Source organism: Acinonyx jubatus, chromosome B3 (genome assembly GCF_027475565.1).
Source record: "Acinonyx jubatus isolate Ajub_Pintada_27869175 chromosome B3, VMU_Ajub_asm_v1.0, whole genome shotgun sequence".
Taxonomy (NCBI): Eukaryota; Metazoa; Chordata; class Mammalia; order Carnivora; family Felidae; genus Acinonyx; species Acinonyx jubatus.
The window spans coordinates 105,385,670-105,413,612 of record NC_069386.1 but is presented as its reverse complement, the minus strand read 5'-3'; the positions used below and the strand labels follow the sequence as shown (position 1 = coordinate 105,413,612).

The 27,943-nt window shown below is 36.3% G+C and overlaps 1 protein-coding gene across 3 annotated transcripts in view; it reads right to left on the bottom strand.

Moving 5' to 3' along the window:
* The window catches only part of MNAT1 (MNAT1 component of CDK activating kinase), a 226,981-nt gene that overhangs the window by 120,662 nt on the left and 78,376 nt on the right, over window positions 1-27,943 (bottom strand). For all 3 annotated transcript variants that reach the window (XM_027065861.2, XM_027065860.2, XM_053224519.1), the window contains 3 exons: window positions 20,523-20,626; window positions 13,943-14,083; window positions 8,411-8,536 (listed from right to left, as the gene is read on the bottom strand). In XM_027065861.2, the coding sequence (XP_026921662.1) occupies window positions 8,411-8,536; window positions 13,943-14,083; window positions 20,523-20,626 (371 nt within the window). The remainder of the gene's footprint in view (window positions 1-8,410; window positions 8,537-13,942; window positions 14,084-20,522; window positions 20,627-27,943) is intronic.

Below are 27,943 nucleotides of genomic sequence, written 5' to 3'. Positions count from 1 at the left end.
TCCAGTTTGCATACAAACACATAGTGAAGTTTAGAACACCATCCTGTCTGAAAAAGTACTAGAATCCCAGCCTTCGATTCCGGCTCCTATTTTTATGACACGACCAATGTGTCTTTCCACCCTCCCAAACGACTAAGACTTAGTTACTTAAATCTGTAGATTTTCTGTATGAATATTTAATGACACTAATTAGTAACAAATGGGGGCAAAAATCTGTTTTTATTTTTTAAGTCTGTTCATAGGCTCAAGTCAGAATGATGTAATCAGGAATGGCAGCCATATCTATTCATTTGGGGAAAAAATTAGAATTACTTGTGAAATGAAGATGAAACAGAAGACCCTAAAGTTATACTGCTGGGATTTGAAGCAATAAAATTGAAAGAACTAACGTGAAACAAATTACAAAGAAGTAACTGAGAAACAAATTTGGAAATCTCATTTTAAAAGTTCAGAGGCACCTGGCTGGCTCAGTCAGTAAAGCATGTGACTCTTGATCTCAGGGTTTTAAGTTGGAGCCCCATGTTGGGTGTAGAGATTAGTTAAAAAAAAATGAAATCATAAAAAAAAAAGAGTTCAAAGCTATCACCATAAAAAAGACAACAAATATATAAAATGAAGTTTCTCCTATTCACGCATTAGACAGTGATTAAGTGGAATTATTTAAGAAAGTCAAGTCACAAATTTTATAAATTATCTTTCTAAGAGCCTACCCTTAACACTTCCCCACCAACTGAGAGTTTAATTCCTAGGACATATAATTCAAAGAATACATCAGGCACAATATTATGTGAACATCCCTAGCCAAAATATCTTCCCTGACAGCCTCAACTCTACATATTTCAATACATAATAATTAAATTCTCATTTCTTACTCATTATTTTATGCCAATTTTTAATCCTTTATCTTTCTCTAGGTTTATTAAATAAATTTTGTCTTCTCAGTCACATCTCAAAGGTTCTATTTCTAAAACTGTCAATCACATTTATAATGTCTTCCTTGGACCTTCTCCAAATTCAGTGTATCTGACTTCATTTGTTGTGCTGGACTTTCTTGAAGTAGAGCAGATCAGGAAAGGAAAAGGTCATTGTGCTGGCTCCTGTTCTTTATGTTACCCAGTCCAAATAATCAGCCCACTATTACAAGCAATTAACTCAATCCTAGCTCTCTTCAAATCAGAAAGACACTTGAAGTAGAATTTATAAATTTTGGTTTTTTTAATAGTCTCATTAATTAAATAATGAGGTATAATACAAAGAGAATGAGTTCAGGTGTCATCTTTTATATGTGATCTAACTTCTCTGAGACAGACTCAGTTTTCACATCTGCAAAAATAAGACTATCATCTATTTCATGGAAATATAAAAACAAAATACGACAACTTTTATTAAAAAGAACTATCGTAAGTCACAAAGTCTTAAGCAATGTTGGCATCCTTACCAACATGTGTTCAATGAAATCAACCCCTGGGATATAGGTGCTCAATAAATGTTACTTTTCATCCCGCATTTTAGGATTGATTTTTCCAAAGAGTATAAAAGCACTCAACTACATCAACACTGGATTTCCATCTACATTATGTGTCAATCACCCCAATTCAGTAATATTAATAAATCCACATAAAAAACATCATTTAAAATGTTCACCTTGCCTTTGAACCAGAAGCTGAATTGTTATAATAAACAACAATAATAGGTATTTATCACACACTTAAGTTATATGAATCTCAACAAGCTAATGCTTACATCATATCAAAAAAAAAATCAATTCCAGGTGGATAATAAAAAAGTAAATCAATAAAGACATCAAAAGACACCTTCAAGAGAGTGAAAACAAACAAGCCACAGTAAAAAAAAAACTCTGGTCTTTTCTTAAACTCTTTGTGGGGTTTTTGCGGGGCAGGGGGCACAGGTAAAAGGAAACACTTTTACTTCTCAGCAAGTTGGAACAGTATGAAGGCATGCAACAGATCGCAAATGCTACCACTGAAATCACACAACCAAGAATCCCTATCCCTTGAGAGACAGTATGTGTGTGTATAGATACACACACACACACACACACACACACACACGCACACACACACACACACACACGCATAGTTTTTTTTTAAGATTTTATTTTTAGGTAATCTCTACATCCAACATGGGACTTGAATTCACAAGAGATGAAGAGTCACATGCTCCACCACCCGAGCCAACCAGGTGATCAATCTAGCAAATAATTTAATCTCAGCTCCTACGACACATATGATTAATAAAAGGCTTAAATCTAGAACATAAAAAGAATTCCTACACATGAGCAACAGTCTTGAGCAGGCATTTCAGAAAACAGGATAGCCAATGCTCAATGTCATTAGTGATCAACAAAGTAAAATGCAGATTAGAATCACAAAACACAAGGTACCTGGCTGGCTCAGTCAGTAGAACATGTAACTCTTGATCTCAGGGTCGTGAGTTCAAGCCCCACATTGAGCATGGAGCTTACAAAAAAAAAAGAATCATAATATACTAGTAAATACCCACCAGATTGGTAAAACTGGAAAAGACAAAAACCTCCCAAATGTTGACAAGAATATGGAATAACAAGAATACTGCTGACAGAAATACAACTGGTAAAAACCACTTTGGAAAATGATTTAGTAGTATCTTCTAAAGTGAATATACATATTCACTATCACCTAATAACTCTACTCCTAGATAAATAGCCACCAAACCAATGTGTACATGTATGCCAAGAAACATAAATAAAAACATTGGCATAATTCATAATACCAAAAAGTCTAAGGAATCCAAACATCCAGCAACAACAGAATGGATAAATAGTATATTCCTCCAATGGAACATTACCTAGCAGTGAAAATTAAAAAAGTTACAGCTATATGCAAAAACATGGATGAATCTCACAAATATAACAATGAACAGACACAATATTAATGAAGGTAAGACATACATGCTTAGATGTAAAAGCTATTTATAAAACCAAGAAAGGAACTGCCATAAAAGAAGAGTGAGTGACTTCTTTGAGGAAAAAGAACAGGGTACTGACCAAATCTAAGGGGTCATGAGGTGGACTTCAAGAACACTGACAATATCTTTTTTTTCTTTTACCCCTATGATGGTTACACAGATGTTAACTTTGTGACAATTCACTGAGCTATATAGTTTGGTTCTGTGCACTTTTGTGTATTTACATTACATTTCACAAAACAAAAAATTGTAAAAGAGGGAAGAAAAAAGAAAATAAATAATAAGGCCACAACCTTATCTGAAAAAATACCTAAAGTGTTGAAGTAAATGCTAAGGGCAAATGAAACACTGATAACAAACACATGAAAAGATGCTCAACATCACTAGTCAAAACCATAATGAAAAATCATTACACACTTGTTTAGAATGCCTGAAATATTTTTAAAACTCAAAATACCGAGCACTGGCAAGGATACAGAGCAATTAGAACACTCATACAAGGTTGGTGGGAATGCCAACGGGCACAGTCACTTTGAAAAACAGTTTGACAGTTTATTACAAAACTAAACATACCCATACCCCATACGTCACCAATTTCATTCTTAGTATTTACCCAATAGAAATGAAAACCTATGTACACACACAACTGTATGTTGTAGCATACAGTTTGTAGCAACTTCATTTGTAATCATTAAAAAACAAAAACAAAACCCAAATGTCCTTCAAGTGATGAATAAAGAAACTGGTATATCCATAAAATGATATATCACTCAACAAAAAGGAACAACAACAACATGCATGATCTCAAACACATGTTGCTAAGTTAACAAAACTTGACCTAAAGGCCTATATGTATGATTCCATTTATATGCCATTCTGGAAAATCCAAAACAACAGAGACAGAGATAGGGGGTTTAGGGGTACAGGGTTGACTATGAAATCATAGCAGAAGGGAATTTTGAGGGGTGATGGAACTGCTCTATATTATGATTATAGAGGTAGATACACAGTGTGCATTTGTCAAGACCCTGTATACCACAAAGAATGACCTTTACTATACACGAATTAAAACATAAATTTTAGGGGCACCTAGGTGGCTCAGTCAGTTAAGCAGCTGACTTCAGCTCAGGTCATGATCTCACCGTTCATGAATTCAAGCCCTGAATCGGGCTCTGTGCTGACAGCTCAGAACCTGCAGCCTGCTTCAGATTCTGTGTCTCCCTCGCTCTCTGCCCCTCCCCTACTCGTGCTCTGTCTCTCTTTCTTTCAAAAATAAATAAACATTTAAAAAAAATTTTTTAATTGTTTAAAACAATAAGTTTTAGGTGCCTGGGGTGGCTCTGTCAGTTAAGCATCCCACCTCCTGATTTTGGCTCAGGTCATTATCTCACAGTTCATGAGTTCAAGCCCTGTATTAGGTTCTCTCTCTCTCCCACTCGCTCTCTCTCTTCTCTCTCTCAAAATAAATAAGTAAGCATTTTATAAATAAATAAATAAATAAATAAATAAGTAAACAAACAAACAAACAAATAAATTTTAAAGAGCTTTAAAACACTGTGATCATAGTAGGCACCTGGCTCAGTCATTTAAGTGTCCAACTTTGGCTCAGGTCATGATCTCGCAGTTCCTGAGTTGGAGCCCCCCACAGCACTCTGCTGACAGGTCAGAGCCTGGAGACTGCTTTGGATTTTGCGTCTCCCTCTCTCTCTGCCTCTCTCTCTCAAAAATAAACATTTATTTTTTTTTTTATTTATTTGAGAGAGAGTGAAAGAGATAGCAAGCAGGGGAGGGGCAGAGAGAGGGAGGGAGAGAGAGAGAGAGAGAGAGAATCCCAGGCAGGCTGTGTGCTGTCAGTGTAGAGCCCGATGTGGGGCTCAAACTCACAAACTGTGAGATCATGACCTGAGGTGAAACCAAGAGTCAGATGCTTAAATGACTGAACCACCCAGGTGCCCCTCAAAAATAAACATGTAAAAAATTAAAAATAAAAAAAAAACCACTATGATCACAGCACCACCACAGATTTACGAAGCATAAAAATGCCAAAAATATCATAAAATTCCCTCAAATTCAAGAATCCTAAAATATGTATTACCTAATTACACAATGTGAATAAATTATAATGTAACTCACTTAGATATTTAACTATAATAAACAAACACTACTGATAACATTAAAGTTGCACTTAGTGAACATTTTATACATACGTTTTAATCTTCCAAACAATCATATAAAGTGAAATTTATCTCAGCTTTACCAATGAGGAAACAAACTCAGAAAGAGTAAAGAAATCTCTTACCCATGCACACACACCTAGTAAGTGGTAAAGCTGAAGTTTAATCCCATTGCATCTGAGTCTTTCCATGCCCATTTTCTTTTCTCTATATTGTCTCTTAAAAGCTTTTGTAATTCCTTAACGAGTAATGTTTTCCTTTACATTATTTGAAAATGTGTTATTTCCTAAATTTATAAATTTAAAATGAATTATGAATATTTTATATTGTCCAAGTACCCACATACTCATGATCATATAAAATGAAGTTAAAATATGCAGCCTCTGCCCTCAAGATGTTTATAATCTAATTGGTGGCACACATATGACAAACAAGATAGGCAATTTTAAAAATCAAAAATCAGCTGAATGGGCAGTTGGGGAGGGAAACAGTGCTGTGAGTGCCTCATAATAATAAAATAATTCTAATTGCTTTCTCCTGTCTCTTGCATTACCACTGTCATTCATTGCACTTATATATAAGCATGTGTGTATATACAGACACACATAAACAAACATACTCAAATATAATATTGCTATTAGACTTATCTGTTAGAATAAGAACAAAAATGTAAGTTTTTATTCTGTCTTATTTCTTCTCTTATGCTCTTCCTCTCCTTTTTTACATCTTAGCTTCTGACCTATTTCATTTTCCTTGGCTCTAAAAGAACTTCTTTTAACACTTCTTTCAAGGAAGGTCTACTGACAAACAATTCCTTTTTTTTTAGTTTGTCTGATAACCTTCATTTCTCCTTCACTTTTTTTTAAATGTCTATTTTGAAAAAGAGAGAGCGCACGCAAGCGCTAGCAGGGAAGGGGCTGATAGAGAATCCCAAGCAGGTTCCACGCTGTCAGTGCAGAGCCTAATACAGGGTTCGATCTCACAAACCACAAGATCAAACCACCTGAGCTGAAACCAGGAGTTGGACGCTCAACCGACTGAGCCACCTGGGCATCCTGACTCAGTTTTAAAAGATAATTTTGCAAGGTACATTATTCTAGGTTGGTGGTTTTTTTCACTCATCATCTTATATTACACACCATTCTCTTCTTGTTTGTGTGGTTTCTGGGGAGAAGCCAGATATAATACTTGTCTTTGCTCCTCTATAGGTAAGGTATTTTCCCCCCTCTGGCTGCTTCAGGATTTTTTATCTTCAATTTCCTGTAATTTGAAAATGATATGCCTAGGCATAGTTTTTTGAGCATTTATCCTACTTAGTGTTCTCTGAGCTTTCTGGATCTTAGGTTTTGTTTCTGGTGTTAATTTGGGGGAAATTCTCACTTGTTACCATTTCAAATATTTCTTCTGTGCCTTTTTCTCATTCTTCTCTTTCTGGTATTTTCATTATGCAAGTGGTACAACTTTTTTCTTCTTTTTTCTTTTGAGAGAGAGCCAGAGAGAGAGCACAAGCAGGGGATGGGCGGGGGGGGGGGGGGAGAGGGGGAGAGAGGGAGAGAGAGAGAGAGAGAGAGAGAGAGAGAGAGAATCACAAGCAAGCTCTGCACTGTCAGTGCAGATCCTGACATGGGGTTCAAACTCACAAACTGTGAGATCATGACCTGAGCAGAAATCAAGAGTTGGACGCTTAACCAACTGAGCCACCCAGGCGCCCTTGTGGTATACTTTTGTAGTCATCCCATAGTCCTTCGATATTGTTCTGCTTTTTTGTCTGTTTCCAGTCTTCTTCTCTTTGGTTTTCAGTTTTCAAGGAGTCTATTGGTGTATCTTCTTGCTCAAAGATTCTTTCATCAGGAGTATCTAATCTATTAACGAGCCCATCAAAGGTATGCCTCATTTCTGTTAGTGTTTTTTTCTCTAGCATTTCTTTTTGGTTCTTTCTCAGAATTTCCATCCCCCTCCTCACCACTGCCCATCTGATCTTGTATGTTGTCTACTTTATCCATTAGCATCCTTAGCATATTAATCACAATTGTTTTAAATTCCCAGTCTGATCATTCCAACATCCCTGCCATATCTAAGCCTGGTTCTGAGGCTGGCTCTGTCTCTTCCAACTCTGTTTTCTGCCTTTTAGTATGTTTTATCATTTTTTTTTTCTTGATAGCTAAGGCATGATGGACTGGAAAAAAGGAACTACTATAAATAGGACTTAAGCAATGTGGTGGTGAGGTGTGGGGGTTGGTAGCACATTTTATAGTTCTATGATTAGGTCTCAGTCTTTTAAAGAGCCTGTGCCTCTAGACTATGAACTTCACATGTGCTTCTCAGTCCCTCCCTCCTCCTCTTAGGTGGGGCAAGATGGTTAGAGTGGGCTGAAGTTATGTTATTTCCCTTCTCCCACACAGAAGACCTGAGCAGCTGGAATTGAGTATTTCCCTTCCCCTGCATCAGGTAGGTTCTGATAAACTCCAGCAGTTTAGGCTCTGATGAAATAGTTTCTCCTAAGGGTAGGCCTTATTAAGAATAGAATGCACTGGTATATTTCAAAACTGTTCCATTTCCCTTTCCTCTGCCAGAAACAAGAGGGGATTTTTCTCTAATATTCACTAGAGAATCTCGTAGAGGTGCAAGAGGTAACACACAAAAAAGTGTGGGGGCCCTCAATGACTGGTTCCTCCATGGAGTTTTAAACTCTCAGAGTTGTCCACACTGAGCCTCCAACAATTTATCAATTATAATCAGATTTCCCTATAGGAGCACTGGTTCCTGGTGAGGTGACTGCCCTGGTAAGTTGTGAAACACTGTATTCTCTGTCGATCTCTCTAATTTTGAGGGCAGCGGTTTGCCTTTTGATCTCTCTTCATTTATGGATCTAAGAAAAGTTGTTGATTTTTCACTATGCTCAGCTTTTGACTTGTTATTATGAGTTGGCAACATCCAAGCTTCTTACATGCCATATGAGAAACCAGAACGCTGTATTTTCTTTTAAGAATGTTTTCCTACACTACAAGCTTAAAATTTACGTAGAAAAAGAAAAAAATATACAAACCCAGTATCATGTACAACAAAACAGTGTCATGTACTTTGAGAATTATTTATTACTTTCCATTTTCCTTACACTACACATATTCATGTTTCTAGATGTCTAGCCTAGATCAAATACTGTTCTTAAACATCTGAACCTTCCAGTTTATCTGTAAAAATCAATATAAAATTATAAACTGCAATCCTTGAAATATATCTTTCAAACAAGCCATTAAAATACAGCTTACCATTTTGATGCCTGTGGAAAATGTCACTGGTTTTATAGGTTTAGGTTTCTCAAGTTGCATTTCCAACTGGGTAGATCTATCTTTATGCTGAGCCAAAAGTAGAGCAACAGGGAGATCTGAACTCTCCTGTAAGAAAAGTTAAAGTGCAACATGAAAGTTAAAAAGGAAAAACTAATGAGCAACAAGTCTTTCATTTTAAATTATGCCCTTTCATAGGCACTTGATGTCAACCTAAATATTCACTTTATGGAGAACACTTCACAAAAAATTTTAACATTCTATAATAAGAAAAGGCTGTTTGAGATTCATAAATCAAAATAACCTGCAAAAAAGTATTTTTATAAAATCCACATTAAAGACAATAGGGTCTTATTTCATCTAGCAAAGCCAACCATATTTATTAAAATAAAAAAAATTAAAAGCTAATCACAAAAAGAGTAATACAAAGTACTGTAACGTAGATCAGATGTTTATCTAAGACACATTCTTCTACCAGTGAATTCAGACCAGTTTGAAATTGTTTCCCATTAGATTTCACCTGAGGCCGTTTGGAAATGATCCTTGTTCTGTTTTGCACAATAGAACGATTGTTAAGTACAACCAAAAATATATTCTCTCCTTTACTGAACTTATTTTTAGAAATTAAGCCTAAATTTTTTTAATTGACAAAATGATAGCAAATATTTATTTTAATACCTTATATTGACACTAAAAGAGGGCTACTATTTACATAAATCTGCATATATACATATGAATGACACAAGCAATGATACTAATTCTTATATGCAGATGCATTTATCCTGTTTAACATGAAGTTCTCTTACATGTTCTTCCACATGCTGTGGAACTAAGGTCTAAACTAAACGTATCCAGACTTTTTCCTTCCCGAGTTTTCAGTTAAATAAGAACACAGAAACACATGCAGAAGGAAGGAGATAATATACACACAGTACTTTATATCTGTAAACAAAAATGAAGATTACAAACACATTTCTATCTATACCTATAGATATTGAGCCTATACCAAGGCTATCTATGAAAACAGACATATTTTTCAAATGGCCTAGAGATTTTTAAAATAATAACAACCCAGAACTTAATCCTGGAAAGACTATATTGTTAAACATTCCCTCGTATGAAAGTAAACATACAGCAGAATCTAATTTTCTTTCCAAATCTAACAACTTTATACAATTTTTTAGGCACAAATGTAGTTAATATATTTAAAGGAACTTTTTTAAGTCTATAGTACAGAAGTAATTCAAATAAAAAGCAAATTATTTCAGCAGAATTGTCCTAGAATAAATCTGTACCTCAAGACTTGGTAACAGAAGTGCTTTGCAAGAGCAATGTTACAAAGATTAAAATTTTTTAAATGGAAGAACACAAATTTTATTTATAAAATATAGCCTTGGGGCCTTTAGCAATAATAAAGGAAAATAGGGGCACTTGGGTGGCTCACTCAGTTAAGTGTCCAACTTAGGCTCAGGTCATGATCTCCCGGTTTCTGAGTTTGAGCCCCACATCAGGCTCTGTGCTGACAGCTCAGAGCCTGGAGCCTGCTTCAGATTCTGTGTGTGTCTCTCTCTGCCCCTCCCCTGCTCATACTCTGTCTCTCTCAAAAATAAATAAATTAAAAAAAAACATTAAAGGGGCGCATGGGTGACTCAGTTAAGCATCTTACTTCGGCTCAGACAGACAGTTCATGGGTTCGAGTCCTGCATCAGACTCGGTGCTGTCAGCACAGAGCCCGCTTTGGATCCTCTGTCTACCTCTCTCTCTGCCCCTCCCCCACTTACTCTCTCTGTTAAAAATAAACATTTAAAAAATTGTTTTAATTTAAAAAATAATAAAGGAGAATGAATGAAATATATACTATTGAGAATATACTTGAACACCTTTCATACTCTGCAATAAAGCATTAGTTATGCATTAGCAACAGTATTGCTGTGAATTCCTGCAGCTATTCTAGATGTTCATTAAGAATTTTATAATTAAGGGGCGCCTGGGTGGCTCAGTCGGTTAAGCGTCTGACTTCGGCTCAGGTCATGATCTCACGGTTCGTGAGTTCAAGTCCCGCGTCGGGCTCTGTGCTGATGGCTCAGAGCCTGGAGCCTGTTTCGGATTCTGTGTCTCCCTCTCTCTCTGATCCTCCCCCATTCATGCTCTGTCTCTCTCTGTCTCAAAAATAAATAAACGTTAAAAAAATTAAAAAAAAAAAAAAGAATTTTATAATTAAACGTAAAATTAAGAGAGAATTTAAATGGACTGTGGACCAAAACATCTTTTAAAACCCATTACTGCCTTTTCATATGTAAAAATTAACAGAAGAAAACTAAATTTCTTAGCATTTCTCCTCAATCTATACTCTAAGTGAATTCAAATACTCTTCCATACCTGGTATTTACTCTAAGTGAAAGTCCTTATGTAAACGCAAGACAGTGGGCTCACTTCAAAAAAGTTGCTAATCAATACTTGGGCCTGTTTTAATCCTGGTTTCACTTTCACATAAAAGGCCCTGAACATTAAATGCCTTGGTAAAACAGCTGAAATTCAATAAAAAATAAACATTCTAGGAATCTAAAACCAATTTTGACATTAAGGCATACAATTTACTTCAAATCTGCTTCATTCCATTTTAGCACTCAAAACTTTGAAGCCTGAAAATCTTTGTGAAAGTTAAGTTAGAATTAAACAGGAGCTCAGGCAGTTAATTGTCCAACTTTTGGTTTCAGCTCAGGTCATGATCTCAAGGTTCGTGAGTTTGAGCCCCACATCGGGCTCTGCACTGATGGTGCAGAGTCTGCTTGGGATTTCTCTCTCCCTCTCTCTCTGCCCCTCCCCTGCGTGCGCTCTCTCTCTCTCTCTCTCTCTCTCTCTCAAAAAGTAAATACACATTTAAAAAAAAGAGAGAATTAAGCAGGAGCTCTAACAACAACAAAATCAATCAATGGAGTAAAAAAAAAAAAAAAACTATAGGAATATACATGCTCTCAAGAATACATAAAATGCAGATTCAGCCTTAGCAAGTTATTTCATTTTTCTTAGCTTTCCAGGTTATCTTGAAAGGTTCTCTAAACCTCATTAATTGCCTGAAGGTATACTGTTTAATATTTAAAGAAATTTTAATAAGACTGCCTGTAATACTCATTAAAAGCTTTATAATGACCACTTTTTAAAGATTATTTTAACTGACTTTAAGCAAGCCATCTGGCAAACAATATTTCTAATAAAGATCAGCTACTGCATTTTGACAGTATTAGCCCTTAACAAAACTTAAGACATAAACTGAAGAAAATTTTCAAACAGGAATATAAAAAGATTTAATAAGTTAGGACCTGTTTAAAAATCTTTTTCCAAACTGTTAAAAAAAAACTGAATTTACAGTTAGGATTAAATAAATGGACTTTTTAGGCAACATTATGGTAAATGCTAAGTCATAAACATTAAGACCACAACATTAAACTCTGTCACATACAGTATAATGTAATGCTTTTTAAAGGTTAAAGAGTGACCATTAGCACAAGAATCAAACCCAAAAACAGGAGAAAAAAAATTCTTAATAAGTAGTGCTTGTTGCCTAAATTAGATCCAGAGAACAATTCTAAGATTTAAGCTTCTAGACATATTTACAAATGCCAATATTATCTTTTTCATAGAATCTAACACACGAATATACATAGAAAAAGAAACAAAGTGTGTTTTTTACTTATTAAGGATTCAGGAAGATAAAAAGAAATTTAATAATTCTTTCTATTAGTCAATAAGAACTAAACATACATTAACATTTTAACAGAAACAATGAATGATCATTTAAAAATTAAAGTAACAGAGAATTTTTAAAAATAAAATTAGGAAACCGAAAATTCAAAATGTACTGATATTTAAAAACAATCTGTTGTAATTCACTGGTCTAATGAATACAGTAAATTTCTAACTTTTATTTAACCACCATGTTACATGCTCTAAACAGTGAAGAAAGTATGTGCAATAATGACTTGCAGGTGAAGAAAACAGGAAGTTGCAGGGAGTTTGGGGGGAGGTCTCACAAAAACCAATATTAACTCCAGGTTATACACAATGTACAACATTGGCAGTTTTACATCTTGCTTCATGCCCCACTGAATTAAAGGGGAGCGTCATGCCAATAGCACTCAATGAGGCAGCAAAACATTACTTTGAGGACTAAAAATATAGGCAAAGAATAATTGCTATGCAGAGCCAGCTAACCTCAAAATTATATCTAAAATCTCTTTATACTAGATGCAATATTTTTTAAATATTAAAGTATATTTTCATTTCATGTCTAAGTTCCATTTTGAATTAATTCAATTAATTGTATAAAGGAGAAGCATTACCAAGGAAAAGTATGTCCCTCTTTGTATAAAATGATGGGGGAAAGAACCTTTCAATAAAATAATTAGAACATCAGTATTTACTAATTCATTCTTTAAAGTTTTCAATTTTCACAAAATTCATGTCAACAAAAAAAGGTAAAACACATGTGTCATTTCAACTGTTAAAGGCACAACTGACAATGATTTCAAGAAAAATTAGTGGAAATCACTAAGAAAAATATATTCTATTTTATATGCTGTCTTTATTTTTAGAACCAAATTTACATTCCACTTACACAAAGTAGATAGGGTTTATGAAACACATTTTCTATCTAAGCCTCATTTATGCCCTTACTCTTACTTTTCCTTACTTTCTCACCTACTTCTAATTTAATTATCTTGTTTTCTCTTTTTATTCCTGGTCAGCTCACATTTGGCCAAAAGAATGGTATAAAAATATACACATACACATTTACCTAATCATAGAGTTACAAATACCACATCAACTAGACTGACGAATTAAAGTATGTTACCACTACATAGAAATTAATTATGTGGACAGAAAAGGAAAGGGAAGAATGCAAAAGACTTTCCTGGAAAGGACGATTTCTACTGTGATTTTATGTTATCACCCTAGGTTATAAGCATCAAATAATATACCGTCAAATCTGTGAAACATTTCCGAAGCCTTAGTTATTATTACTGCTATTATCTAACAATGATGACTACTTGAGGAGCTAATTATTGGAAAACACAATTTGCAAAACACTGCCATTTCTTTCAAATACATTCTTTCTCATGCAAAAATATGAAACATAGTTCTCACAGAGTAAATAGAATCACTATAAATTTCACATGAAGCCAAAACACTTGAAAATGGGCTAGTTATAAGAAAGCCAGTGTTAATCAGGAGAAAACTGCCTTAAAAACAAAGCATTTTCATCAGTAAGCTTAAAAACATAAATAACCTATTAATAGTACACTGCCTTACATCAGTTACATTGCTCTTTCATCTAAAAATAAAACGGATATTGACAAAATGGGTTTTTTTTAATAAAGGAATAGAAGTTGAATACACCAGCACTGAATATGCCAATAAAAATGCCATTTAAATGCCATTATCCAGCATAATAAAAAGGAAAAATAAACTCTGAATACTAATGATTTGTTCAAGACATTTAGCATTATTACATACCAGTTCATCTAAAAAAGCTTGCTTGTTCTTCCTTTTTAGAATCTGCTGCAGTTGTTCTTCTTTTTGAATAAACAGTCTTCTTTGTTCATTTTCCTGTCTTTCTACCTCTAAAGCTTCTTCCAATTCCTCCTGTTCCCGAGTCTAAAACAGAAATATTTATATATAGCATGGAATAAATTTAGTAACCAAAATCAATCCTTTACTGCACTCCGACACTTTCTGGATACATAAAACATACTAGTCACTGAAGAGTTTAATAGAGCAGCAATTCTACTCTGCAGGAACTAGAGTTCATTTTATTATTTCACATGGACATGTTACTATGAAAGAGAATGACACCTATCATTTAACTAACACCTAAACAAGTACACTTCACTCAGTTGCAGAGCTGTAGGAAATGTGTTTAATAAAGAATTTATTTATTGATCATTATTACAGATAGTTTTGAGTAATTCATTTTAGAGGATTTAACAAGAAAAACAAAAACAAAACCCAATAAAAACAACAGAGACAATCTACATACAGAACTACCAATTGAAACACTCCATTGAAAGGACTGACTTATTTAATAGAAACAATTTCCAGAACATTCTAGGTAATGAAAAGTTATCAATGTCCTAAGCTTCTTTTCCCTAAGCTGAAATAAGTCTTTATGATGCTAGAGTTCCAAACATCATCATGTTGCAAAAAACTGAAATTATTTTCTAACATAAGCATATAAATTTCAAGTCTTCTTTGTGCACTGAAAAATTCAAAATTCAAAGCTAATATGTAAACAGAATGAACTATAGTTCTACTCATTCTCCTTTTATGGAGTGCCTCGGAAATATTAAATAATTCCAGGTTCTGAAATTTATTCCAACTTAAAGTCATGCTTAAAAGCAGTACTATACATAGTCTTTGTTCTTTCATTCTTATGAATGAAAAATACAGTAAAATCTAAATGGCTTTATTTTAAAGCTCTTTTTTTTTTTTTTACTTTGACAGAACATTGAGAATTTATGGCACCTTGAGGTAAATGCAGAACGGAGGAAGAGAGCATAATAGGTTTGAGCATCATAAATATATGAATAGCAGACACCTCAGAGAAAAATATATTTATATTTAAAATAATATTTAAAACCCTTCAGACTTCAAGCTGTATTACAAAGCTGAAATCATCAAGAGAGTATGGTACAGGCACAAAAGCAGACACTCAGATCAATGGAATAGAATAGAGAACCCAGAAATGGACCAACAAATGTATGGCCAACTAATCTTTGACAAAGCAGGAAAGAATATCCAATGGAATAAAGACGGTCTCTTCAGCAAGTGGTGCTGGGAAAACTGGACAGAGAGATGCAGAAAAATCAACCTGGAAAACTTTCTTACACCATACACAAAAATAAACTCAAAATGGATGAAAGACCTAAATATAAGACAGGAAGCCATCAAAATCCTTGAGGAGAAAGCAGGCAAGAACCTCTTTAACCTTGGCCTCAGCAACTTCTTACTTAACACGTCTCCAGAGGCAAGGGAAACAAAAGCAAAAATGAGCTATTGGGACCTCATCAAAATAAAAAGCTTCTGCAAAGCGAAGGCAACAATCAGCAAAACCAAAAGGCAACTAACGGAATGGGAGAAAACCTTTGCAAATGACATATCAGATAAAGCATTAGGACCCTAAATCTACAAAGAACTTATCAAACTCAACACCCAAAAAACAAATAATCCAGTGAAGAAATGGGCAAAAGACATGAATAGACACTTCTCCAAAGAACACATCCAGATGGCCAACCGACACATGAAAAAATGCTCAACGTCACTCATCATCAGGGAAATACAAATCAAAACCACAATGAGATACCACCTCACACCTGTCAGAATGGCTCACATTAGCAACTCAGGCAACAACAGATGTTGGCGAGGATGAGGAGAAAGAGGATCTCTTTTGCACTGCTGGTGGGAATGCAAACTGGTACAGCCACTCTGGAAAACAGTATGGAGGTTCCTCAAAAAATTAAAAATAGAACTACCCTATGACCCAGCAGTTGCACTACTAGGTATTTATTCAAGGGATACAGATGTGCTTTTTCAAAGTGGCACATGCACCCCAATGTTTATAGCAGCACTATCAACAATAGCCAAAGTATGAAAAGAGCCCAAATGTCCATCAACGGATGAATGGATAAAGAAGATGTGGTATATGGATACAATGGAGTATTACTCGGTAATCAGAAAGAATGAAACTTGCCATTTGCAACTATGTGGATGGAACTAGAGGGTATTATGCTAAGTGAAATTAGTCAGTCAGAGAAACACAAATATCATATGACTTCACTCATAGGAGAACTTTAAGTTACAAAACAGATGAACATAGGGGAAGGGAAGTAAAAATAATATAAAAACAGGGAGGGAGACAAAAACATAAAGAGAGGGGCGCCTGGGTGGCTTAGTCGGTTAAGCGTCCAACTTCAACTCAGGTCACGATCTCGCGGTCCGTGAGTTCAAGCCCCACGTCAGGCTCTGGGCTTATGGCTCAGAGCCTGGAGCCTGCTTCTGATTCTGTGTCTCCCTCTCTCTCTCTCTGCCCCTCCCCCATTCATGCTCTGTCTCTGTCTCAAAAATAAATAAACGTTAAAAAAAAATTAAAAAAAAACAAAAACAAAAAACAAAAACATAAAGAGACTCTTAAATATGGTGAACAAACAGAGGGTTAATGGAGGGGTTGTGGGAAGGAGGATGGGCTAAATCAGTAAGGGGCATTAAAGAATCTACTCCTGAAATCATTGTTGCACTATATGCTAACATGGATGTAAATTTAAAAAATAAGTTAAATAAAAATTTTTTTAAAAACGCTTTACTAGATTTTTTTTTAGTTCACACATTAAACTCCCAAAAAACAAAGTTCTCAACCAAAAAGATGATTCACCTACAATTCAAACTCAGTACTATATCCAAAATTAAGTTTAGCATCTGGCCTCCCAAAGTGATCACACACCTATATTCCTTGTGTCCACAAAGTGCACACCTACATCTCAGTCAACTTCATTTGAAACTACAAATTTAGCTCTATTTACTCGCTCTCTCCCTCCCATTCCTCTTAAATTAAATCAGTCTCTACATCCTATTAGCATCGCTCCCTATAATTTTACAAATGTTTCCTTCTCTATTGCCAAGGTCGCTACTCTAATTCAGGCCCCCAGTGGAGAAGAGAATTCAAACTTCATCTAGAAGGATTAGTAGGAATAAATGTAAAAAGTCAGGGGCTGAGATATGAAGGCTGGAAAAGTGAACTACTTGATTAGAGGCATAGAAGCAGAAAAAGATGAGCCACATAGTAAAATAGTGCCATAGAATCAATTAAGTGTAACAAGATACAGTGCAAAGAGAATTGATAGAGTGGTAAATTCTCCTTGCAATGATAAAAGGACACACAGAGAAAGAAAAGATTTCATAGGGAGTATTATGGGTTAAATGTATCCCCCCCCCACAAATATATGTTGAAGTCTTAACCCCTAGTACATGTAAAAGTGACCTTATTTGGAAATAGGGTCTTTGCAGACATAATCAAATTAAGATGGGGTCATACTAGAAATTCAGACACAGACACACAGGGGAGAAGGCCATGTGGAGACAAAGGTAGAGATCAGAGTGGTACTGAAGGTTCTGACAACCACCAGAAGCTAGAAGAGGCAAGGAAGGATTCTTCCCTAGACCATTTAGAGAAAGCATGACCTTGATGATACCTTAATTTCAGACTTCTAGATTCTAAATTCCTTTTTTAGTAATTTATTTCAGTGGCTCTCGGAAACCTAGGAGGTTGAGGCAAACACTTGAAACGCTAGGTATTTACCCCCATTGGAGAGTGGAACAGCTATATGGGCAGAGAAAACAAAGGTGCAAAGACATGAATAAAGCTGGAATGCTTAGTATAGCCAAGTCATGAAGTATGGGGGTGGTGGAAAGCTCTAGATAAAACTGGAAAGGAAAGCAGAGGACAAATCATGGAGCCTCCATCAAACCATACTAAGGAAATCTGTGTCATTAAGGAAATCTGAGGGATAACTTTAGAAAGATGATTAGAAGCAGTGAAGTATTCAGACCAATGGGATCATAACTGAAGACAGGAAAACTGGTTAGAAGAACATTTCGATACCCAGATAAGAAATGATGAGAGCCCTAAATAAGGTAATAATAGAATTAGAGGAGGAACCAGGTTTGAAAAATGATGGGGAGAGACTATCAACAGTATAGGAAGACAGACCAGATATGGCTTGAACACTCAGATAAAGAATGCAAGAGAAACAAATGGTAAACATTTAAAAATTCAGCTCTGGAATGCTGAATTAAAAGTGCCTATAATAATCAAGAAATAAATGTCTATTAACGATACATACATATACATATATACATATATATACATATACATATATACATATATATACATATATGTATACATATTACATAGTAAAATTCTACAAGCTCAGGAGAAAAACAATGTGCTGCAGAAACATTTGAGAGTAATTAGTATACAGGGTTAACTCATAGAGAGAAGCACTGAAAGGAACCATGTTTTAGAGTCAGGAAGGAAAGCTTAAGTCTCCTAATCTTGAAAGGGGAAGGTGAGGGCAGCAGGATGAGGAAGAGAATGGAGTGGCCCCACAGAAGTTAAGAGAAGTTAAGGGAAGAGGGATTCCCTATCAAGGGAGAAGCCTACACCAAACACAGCCAACAGGCCCAGTGAGATTCAGACCAACAGTTCATCATCTTTGACAATGAGAAACTGGTAGCCTCAATTTTCTCACTGAAATAGAATATATGAGCATCTTGGACATAGTAGATCTCAATAAATATTGATTGGCTAGCTAGCTGACTGAATAACCGGGAAAACAGCCATCATTAAAAAATCAAACACTGTGGGAATGAAGAAGAAGGTAATGGACTGAGAGAAGGAAAACAGGTTGAAAATTAAAGGTCTCTGTGTTCTTCCTCATGGCACTACGGTACCCAGTCAACCTCCCTTGCCTTCACCTCCTACTCCTAATCCATCAGTATAGGACTTGCTATTTTAAACTCAAACTGTTTCTCCAATTCATCCCCACCTCTCCATTTCTTGTTTAAGTCACCTCTGAACCCACCAACATGACTGCAATAACTTCCCATTGGTTTCACAAATTCCAACCTCGATTCTCTCAAATTCAACCTCCACGAAACCACTATATTCATTCTAACAAAGACAATACATTATCGCTTGGTTTAAAACCCTTCAATGACGATCATCCACAACCAAGTTTTTATAACATTACTCTAAGGAATCTTGAATTCTCTAATAAGATGCCTAAGGTATACTACAAAGAGACTGAACAGATGGGAATTCAGCCTATCCCTCTACCCACTAAGAAAAGTTTGGTTTCACTTCAACCAAAGTATTCCAAGCAAGTTTTCATTTGAAGAAAAAGTTCACCGAAATTAGATTATTCTTTTACTGCAACACTCACTATTATTTCCTAGCTTAAAACTCTGAATGAGGGGTGCCTGGGTGGCTCAGTAGGTTCAGTGACTCTTGACTTTGGCTCGGGTCATAATCCCAGGGTTGTGAGATCGAGCTCCATATCGGGCTGAGCATGGAGCCTGCTTAAGATTCATTCTCTGTCTCTCTCTGCCCCTCACCCGTGCTCTCTCTCTCTCTCTCAAAACAAACTTAAAAAAAAAAACTCTCTCTCTCTCTCTATCCATCTGCCCCTCCCCCACTCACACACACACACACACTCACTGTCTCTCTCTCTCTCTCTCTCTCTCTCTCTAAAAATAAATAAATAAATGAAAACTTCAAAGCTCTGAATGAAAAAAAGTACTCACTTAAAAGGAACATCCTTCTATTAATGAGTTAAATGGCGCTAATGGAACAAGTTACCTAAGAATACCTATTTTGCATGTATCTTCTAACTCAGTGAAAGCTACTGGGCAAAGAGAGTAATTTTTATGTCACACTGATCCTCTCAGAAATGAGACACCTTTCTAAGGAAAGCAGGCTGGGTATGAATGGAATTAGAATGTAGTGTCAATCCCTTGAGAACTTTATGGCAGGAAAGAAGTACTGAAATGAAACACTCCTAAGACTATAAAGAGAAAGTCCCTCTAAACACAAGATGAAAACACAAGCTATGTGATCCAAATATGACTTGTATCATTTTTACCAATGATCACAAATTCCTGACAAAGTACCTCAAAAATAATCACCTCTGCTTTCCTCTAAAACTGGAAAGTCCAGCATTAAAAAAATGACAGCTAAACTGTATAAGTTGGACAATTAAATCTCTGCATGCTCACAATTCATCTCTCTCTCTCGCTCTCTCTCTCTATATATATATACACACACACAATACACATACACACATGTGTGTGTGTACATATACATATACACATATATGTATACGTATACATATACAAATACTATATACATATACATAGTATTTCTGGCCTAGATTTCAGCTAAATTCTTTGTAATTTTAACTAGTTTTAGAGGAAGATAGCTTTTCAGGAATCAGATGGAAACATTCATTTCTAAAGCAAAATAAGAAAATACTTAGCAACCAACCAGCTTTAACTTATTTTTCTGAATGACATCTTTGTTTTCCTTTTGGTACATCTCCATTTTCTTTTTGGTGTTGTCCAAATCCACATTATTGGTCAAGTTGAAAACTGCATCAGAAAGGAAACAATGACATGAAAAACAGTTTTAATATAAATCTTGAGTGGACAATAAAAAAAAATTCATCACACTGACTTAATTCATCAGATTGTCATTACTTACAGCTATATTTATGTCCTTTTACCTAATACCTACTTTAGAAACAGTTCTAGTTCAGCAACTATGTTTCCAGAGCCAAAGACTATCAGACTATCACACAGAATATCTAAATCTCTGAATCACCCCAGAAAACCTAAGATACGTGTTTGTCATAATCACATCAGATTTGATTTTTAAAGTCCCCATTTTAACTTTAAAAGTACATAAAAGATTACTTAAATTATTTAAATACAAAGAGTAAGTCTGGGATCTATTATACTAGTCAGAATCAAAACTGAAAAGAATCTGTGCTCTACAAAGAGAAAATGTATCCATCAGAATAAAAAATATTATATAATTATATAATTTATAGAAAACAAAAACAAGTTTAATTCACATTCCAATGGTCCCTATAGTCTAGATGTAAAGAAGCATGATATAGGGGCATGTGGTGGCTCAGTCGGTTAGGTGTCCAACTTCAGCTCAGGTCATAATCTCGCACTTGAGCCCCACATCGGGCTCTGAGCTGTCAGCTCAGAGACTGGAGCCTGCTTCAGATTCTGTGTTTGCCTCTCTCTCTATCCCTTCCCCGCTCTCTCTCTTTCTCTCAAAAATAAATAAACATTAAAAAAAATTTTAATAAATAAATATGATATAGATAGCAGTTAAAAATTAACTAAGAAGGTAAAGGATAAACTGGCACCAAAACTTAAGACTGAAAATATTTCGTAAGAGAAGCCACTGAGGTATGTTCAAAAAAGATGATGGTAGGGGCACCTGGGTGGCTCAGTCGGTTGGGCATCCGACTTCAGCTCAGGTCATGATCTCGCAGTTCGTGGGTTCGAGCCCCACATCGGGCTCTGTACTGACAGCTCAAAATCAAAGTGTCAATATAATACTCTGAATAACAACCAAAAAACTCTTTTGGTACAGGGCATCTGGGAGGCTCAGTCAGTTAAGCGTCCAACTCTGGCTCAGGTTATGATCTCACACCAGTTCATGAGTTTGAGCCCTGCATCGGGCTCTATGCTGTCAGCACAGAGCCCACTTTGGATTCTCTGCCCCTCCCCTTTTCGTGCTCTCTCTCTCTCTCTCAAAAATAAATTTTAAAAACAAGAAACTCTTTTGGCACATACAAATTCATATCATAAAGTACCACCACACTACCCCACATGTTACTGTGTTTGCATCAGCCTGTCTAAAGAAAAATCCAGGGGCGCCTGGGTGGCTCAGTCAGTTAAGCGTCCGACTTTGGCTCAGGTCATGATCTCGTGGTCCGTGGGTTTGAGCCTGGCATCGGGCTCTGTGCTGACAGCTCAGAGCCTGGAGCCTGTTTCAGATTCTGTGTCTCCCTCTTTCTCTGACCCTCCCCTGTTCATGCTCTCTCTCTCTCTCTCTCTCTCAAAAATAAATAAATGTTAAAAAAATTTTTGTTTAAATAAAAAAAAGAAAAAAAAAGCAAAATCCATATTATTAAGATTCTCCTGTTCCATAATTCAATTCAGACCTGCCTGGGCTTCTTCTGTAATCTTTTCCATCCATTATTACCTATTCTATCCCTTCACCAATTACTTTTCCCTACTTCCTGCTTGTTCTATTAACGGGTTTCATCTACCCTAAACAACTATGCTCTAAGCCATGTCTCTAAGTGAAACAGTGAGCCCTGTCTCACTCTTTCCTTTAATAACCGTCTCAAATAGTTGCTTGACTTTTTGCTTTTACTTGTTCTTTTTTTTTCTTATTTGAGTACAGTTGACACATAATGTTATATTAGTTTCAGATGTACAACACAGTGATTCAACAACCAAATGTTATGATATCCTCACCACAAGTTTAGCTATCAACTGTCACCATGCAACCCTATTACAACACCAATGACTATATTCCATATGCTGTACCTTTTATTCCTATGACTTATTCATTCCATAACTGGAAGCCTGTATCTCCTACTCCCATTCACCCATGTTACCCATCCCCTCACCCCCTCCCTACTGGCAATGATCAGTTTGTTCTCTATTTTTATCAGTTTGATTCCACTTTTTGTTTGTTTTTTTAGATTCCACATATAAGTGAAATCATATGATGTGTCTCCTAAGGCAAAGGAAACAAAAGCCAAAATAAACTACTGGGACTACATCAAAATAAAAAGCTTTTTGCACAGTGAAAAAAAACCATCAACAAAACAAAAAGTCAACCTGCTGAATGAGAGAAGGTATTTGCAAATGATATATCTGATAAGGGGTTAATATATAAAGTTTATAAAAAACTGATACAACTCAACACCAAAAAAAACCCAAATAATCCAACTGAAAATAGGCAGAGGAGGGGCACCTGGGTGGTTCAGTCAGTTAAGCATCCAACTTCAGCTCAGGTCATGATCTCACAGTTCGTGGGTTCGAGTCCTGCATCAGGTTCTCTGCTAACAGCTTGGAGCCTGCAGCCTACTTCAGATTCTGTGTCTCCCTCTGTCTCTGCCCCTCCCCTGCTAGCGCTCTCTCTCTTTCTCTCTCTCTCAAAAATAAACAGTAAAAAAAATTTTGTTTAAATAGGCAGAGGACCTAAATGAACATTTTCCCAAAGAAGATATACAAATGGCTAACAGACACATGAAAAGATGTTCAACATCCCTAATCATCAGGGAAATGCAAACCAAAACCACAATGAGATATCACCTTACACCTATCAGAATGGCTAAAATCAAAACAGAAAGAAGTAACAAGTGTCGGCAAAGATGCAGAGAAAAAGGAACCCTCATATACTGTTGGTAGGAATGTAAATTAATACAGCAACTGTGAAAAATAATATGAAGGTTCTCAAAAGAGTAAAGGTAGAAATACCATATAATACAGTAATTCACTACCTGGTATTTACCCAAAGAAAACAAAAACACTAATTCAAAAGATGTATGCACCCCTCTGTTTATTGCAGCATCATTTACAATAGCCATGATACGGAAGCAATTCACATGTCCGTCAATAGATGAACAGAAAGAGAAGGTGTGGGATATATACATATACAATGGAATATTAGCCATTTAAAAAAAAAAATGAGGTCTTGGCATTTGTGACAACAGGTATGGACCTGGAGGGTACTACACTAAGTGAAGTAAGTCGGACAGAGAAAGTCAAATAGTACCTAGACTTTTGGATTATAGAGCCCTGTAAGAGTTGAAAAGTAATATTGGGAGCCCAACACAGCATTACCTATTTTGTTGAATAAGGCATCAAACATACCCTAAAAACCAATTTGATCCATAATTTCATTTTTATCTCCTCAAAGGCCACCTTATTTCAGAACATCAAATTACCATAATCATTGTTAATATCCCAGACTCATTTAGGTATGTAGAAAAACAAAAGCAAACATCAATTCTATGATATGCAATCTTAAAACTCTGGGAGAAATTAGAGAAAATGAGAAACAATAGCCCCTAGCTACTTCTCCAGCCTTTTTTTACCACAAAGTAGAAAAGAAAATAATAATGGTGGTAAACCAGGAAATCTGGCTAGGATACAATGTAAGGTATTCCCCATAAATCACATTCTGGCCCCAACACACAACAGAGGAGGAGGCTCAAAACTACCAAGTGCCCTTAGAAAGTCAACTGAGATCCATTAGTTAATACAGTATGATTCCACTACCTTTGCCAATCGCTCAAATTTTACTCCTTGTATTTAACAGGTCATCTATTAAGCCACCAAATCCAGTAATCTACCATCCTCAATATCTATGCCACTCAACAGTATTCATCACTTACGCTTCCTTAGGCACTTCCTTCTCTTGACTAACTTAAATACATTCTCCTGATCTCTCTCCTACTATTCCAACTACTCTTTCCTGTTTCCATCTCTGGCTCTCCTTGGCCTCTAAGTAATCTATATAATTCTAGCTTTTGCCTTCTTTCCTCCCTCCCTATTCTTGAGGCAATCTCATCACTTCCCATAGTTTCAACCAAATAAATGCCAGCAAAAGCTGACACCATCTCAAAGTGCATTTCAGAAAACCAGTTAATAGATTAATGACATTAATGACACCAAGACTTAACACCTGATTCATCTGACCCACTCTCCTTTGCATTCCACAAACACCAGTTCCCAAATCCTACAGTTACCACCAAAATCTCTTTAAAACTGCCCTTATTCTCAAAGTGCCCTGACAATATACCAAACCATACAATATTTCTCCCTGGATAACGTATAATAATCTCTGCCTTCATTTTCTATTTCCAGAATCTTTGCATCTGACCCTACACTCTAACCAATCCGTAATATACAGTGCTGTCAGACTAATATTTCTGAAGCATACCTCAAATACCCTTCCAGTTCTACCATCCTATAGTGCTCTCATCCCCTCTGCCTTTCCCCCTTTTACTAAATAAATAAATCAAACAATTTCGAAGCCTTTCTTCTTTTTTTTTAAGTTTATTTAACGTGTGCATTCACACGTTAGGAAGGGGTAGAAAGAGAGGGAGAGAGAGAATCCCAAGCAGGCTCCATGCAGTCAGCCTGGAGCCTGCTGCAGGGCTAGATCTCACCAATCGCTGAGATCATGACCTGAGCTAAAATCAAGAGTCAGACGCTTAACTGAAACTAAAGATCTCTCACTGGGGAGATCACCCCTGAACACAAGAACTGAATAATACAAGACACAATATCATCAAATGACAACAGGGAAAAACTAAAAGTATCCTTGCTTCATGCATTCAACAATATTTAGTACTGTTCTAGTTGTTGAGTAAGTGTTTATTAAAAGAATAAACTATCGTGGGGCACCTGGGTAGCTCAGTTGGTGAAGGGTCCGACTTCAGCTCAGGTCATGATCTCACAGTTCATGGGTTCGAGGCCCACGTCAGGCTCTACACTGACAGCTCAGAGCCTGGAGCCTGCTTCAGATTCTGTGTCTCCCTCTCTCTGCCCCTCTTCTGCTTGCACTCTGTCTCTCTTTCTCTTTCTCTCAAAAATAAACATTAAAAAAATTAATAAAAGAATAAACTATTCTTCCCTTTTTTTATTTTTTTTTTTATGTTTATTTATTTTTGAGACAGACTGAGCATGAGTGGGGGAGGGACAGAGAGAGAAGGAGACACAGAATCCGAAACAGGCTCCAGGCTCTGAGCTGTCAGCACAGAGCCCGACACGGGGCTCAAACACACAAACTGTGAGATCATGACCTGAGCTGAAGTCAGACGCCTAACCAACTGAGCCACCCAGGAGCCCCATTAACTATTCTTCCTTTTAATGGAATCAGCTACCAATTAACCCTACAAAGTTCTGATTATGTCATTCAGTCATGAGTCACTCAGTTCACTCATTGCTTCTGCATCCACAATGCCTTGAGAAAAGAAAAATCCAACCTTATCTCTTACATTGATTTTTCCTTTCTGCTCTGGGAGTTCTGCAGATTCCTCATAGCCTCTTCAACAAACAATGGAAAGATTGCACAATTCCAACCAGAGAGGCTTTGCTTCATTTGTTTGCTTAAAATGATCTCCACAAAATTTTGCTTGAAGAATACAATCTATAATGTGTATCAAATATCTACAATATACATATGACAGGCACTTTGTCCAGGTTCGGCCTAATTACATCACTTAAACCTCCCAAAAACCTTCTGAGATAGGTATTACTATTATTCACACTTTATGCATAAGGTTTAAAGACATTAAATAACTACATCCAAGTTATACAGGAAGTAAATGTTGTAACCAGGATTATAACTTAGGCTATCTGATTCTAAAGCCTAAACTTTTATCTACAATGCTAGGTATATTGCTTCTCTCAATGCCTGAAAACCACTGGTAGCACAATTCAGCTCTTCTTCTACACCTGTACAGGCCCCGTAATTTCCTACCTCCAAACCTGTGATCATACTGCTTCTCCCAGGGGATCCATATTTTAGTACCAACCTCAATGAAGAACAATTGTGGATATCCTTATTTGGCCTACCCTTCTATACCCAGCTTAATCACCAGCTCTTCTTCATAACTCACTTTGCAGGGATCTCTCTATCCCTGAATGCCCACAATACATTGCCTAATATCATGCTGGTAGCACTTACCCACTTTCTACCCTATAAAAAAATTTTTTTTAACATTTATTTAATTTTCAGAGACAGAGAGCCAGTGAGGGAGGGGCAGAGAGAGAGAGAGAGAGAGAGAGAGAGAGAGAGAGAGAGACAGAATCCAAAGCAGACTCCAGGCTCCAAGCTGTCAGCACAGAGACTGACGCAGGGCTCGAATCCACACAAACTGTGAGATCATGACCTGGGTCGAAGTCGGACACTTAACCAACTGAGCCACCCAGGTGCCCCAAATTATTTTAAATGTACATATCTATTTGACCTAATAAAGTGTTCCTTGAGGGCAGATTCTAGGTCTGATTCATCTTTATCAGTCCCAGTACTTCAATAAAAAACATCCATTGCATACCCATTAAAATGGCAAAAATCCAATACACTGACAACACCAAAATGCTGACATGGATGTGAGGAACTCTCATTCATTGCAGCAGGAATGCAAAATGACACAACACTTTGGGAGACAGTTTGTTTCTTATCATTTTATCCAACAATCATACTCCTTGGTATTTATCCAAAGGAACTGCAAACTGTCCACACAAAAACCTGTACACAGATATTTATAGCAGCTTTATTTGTAATTGCCAAAGCATGGAAGCAACCAAGATGTCTTTCAATAGGTTAGTGGATAAACTGTGGTATATCCAGACCATATTGCTCAGCACTAAAAAGAAATGAGCTATGAAATCCTGAAAAGACATGGAGGAACCTTAAATGCATATTACTAACTGAAAGAAGCCAATTTGAGAAAGCTACATAGAATATGATTCTAACTACATGACAGTCTAAAAAGGTAAGTCTACAAAGACAGAAACAGGTCAATGGTTGCCAGAAGTTAAGGGAGGAAAAAGGGAAAACTAGGCAGAGCACAGAGGAATTTTAGGACTGTGAAACTATTCTGTACAATACCATAATGGTGGATACATGTCGTTATATATTTGTCCAAACCCATAAAATGTACAGAATCAAGAGTAAACTCTCATGTAAACTATGGTCTTTGGGCAATAATGATATGTCATTGTAGGTTCATCAATTATAACAAATTTACCACTCTGGTTGGAGATGTTGATAGCAGGGAAGTCCGTGCATGTGCGGGACAGGGGCTGTATAGGAATTCTCTACTTGCTGCTGGCTATGACTCTAAAACTACTCTA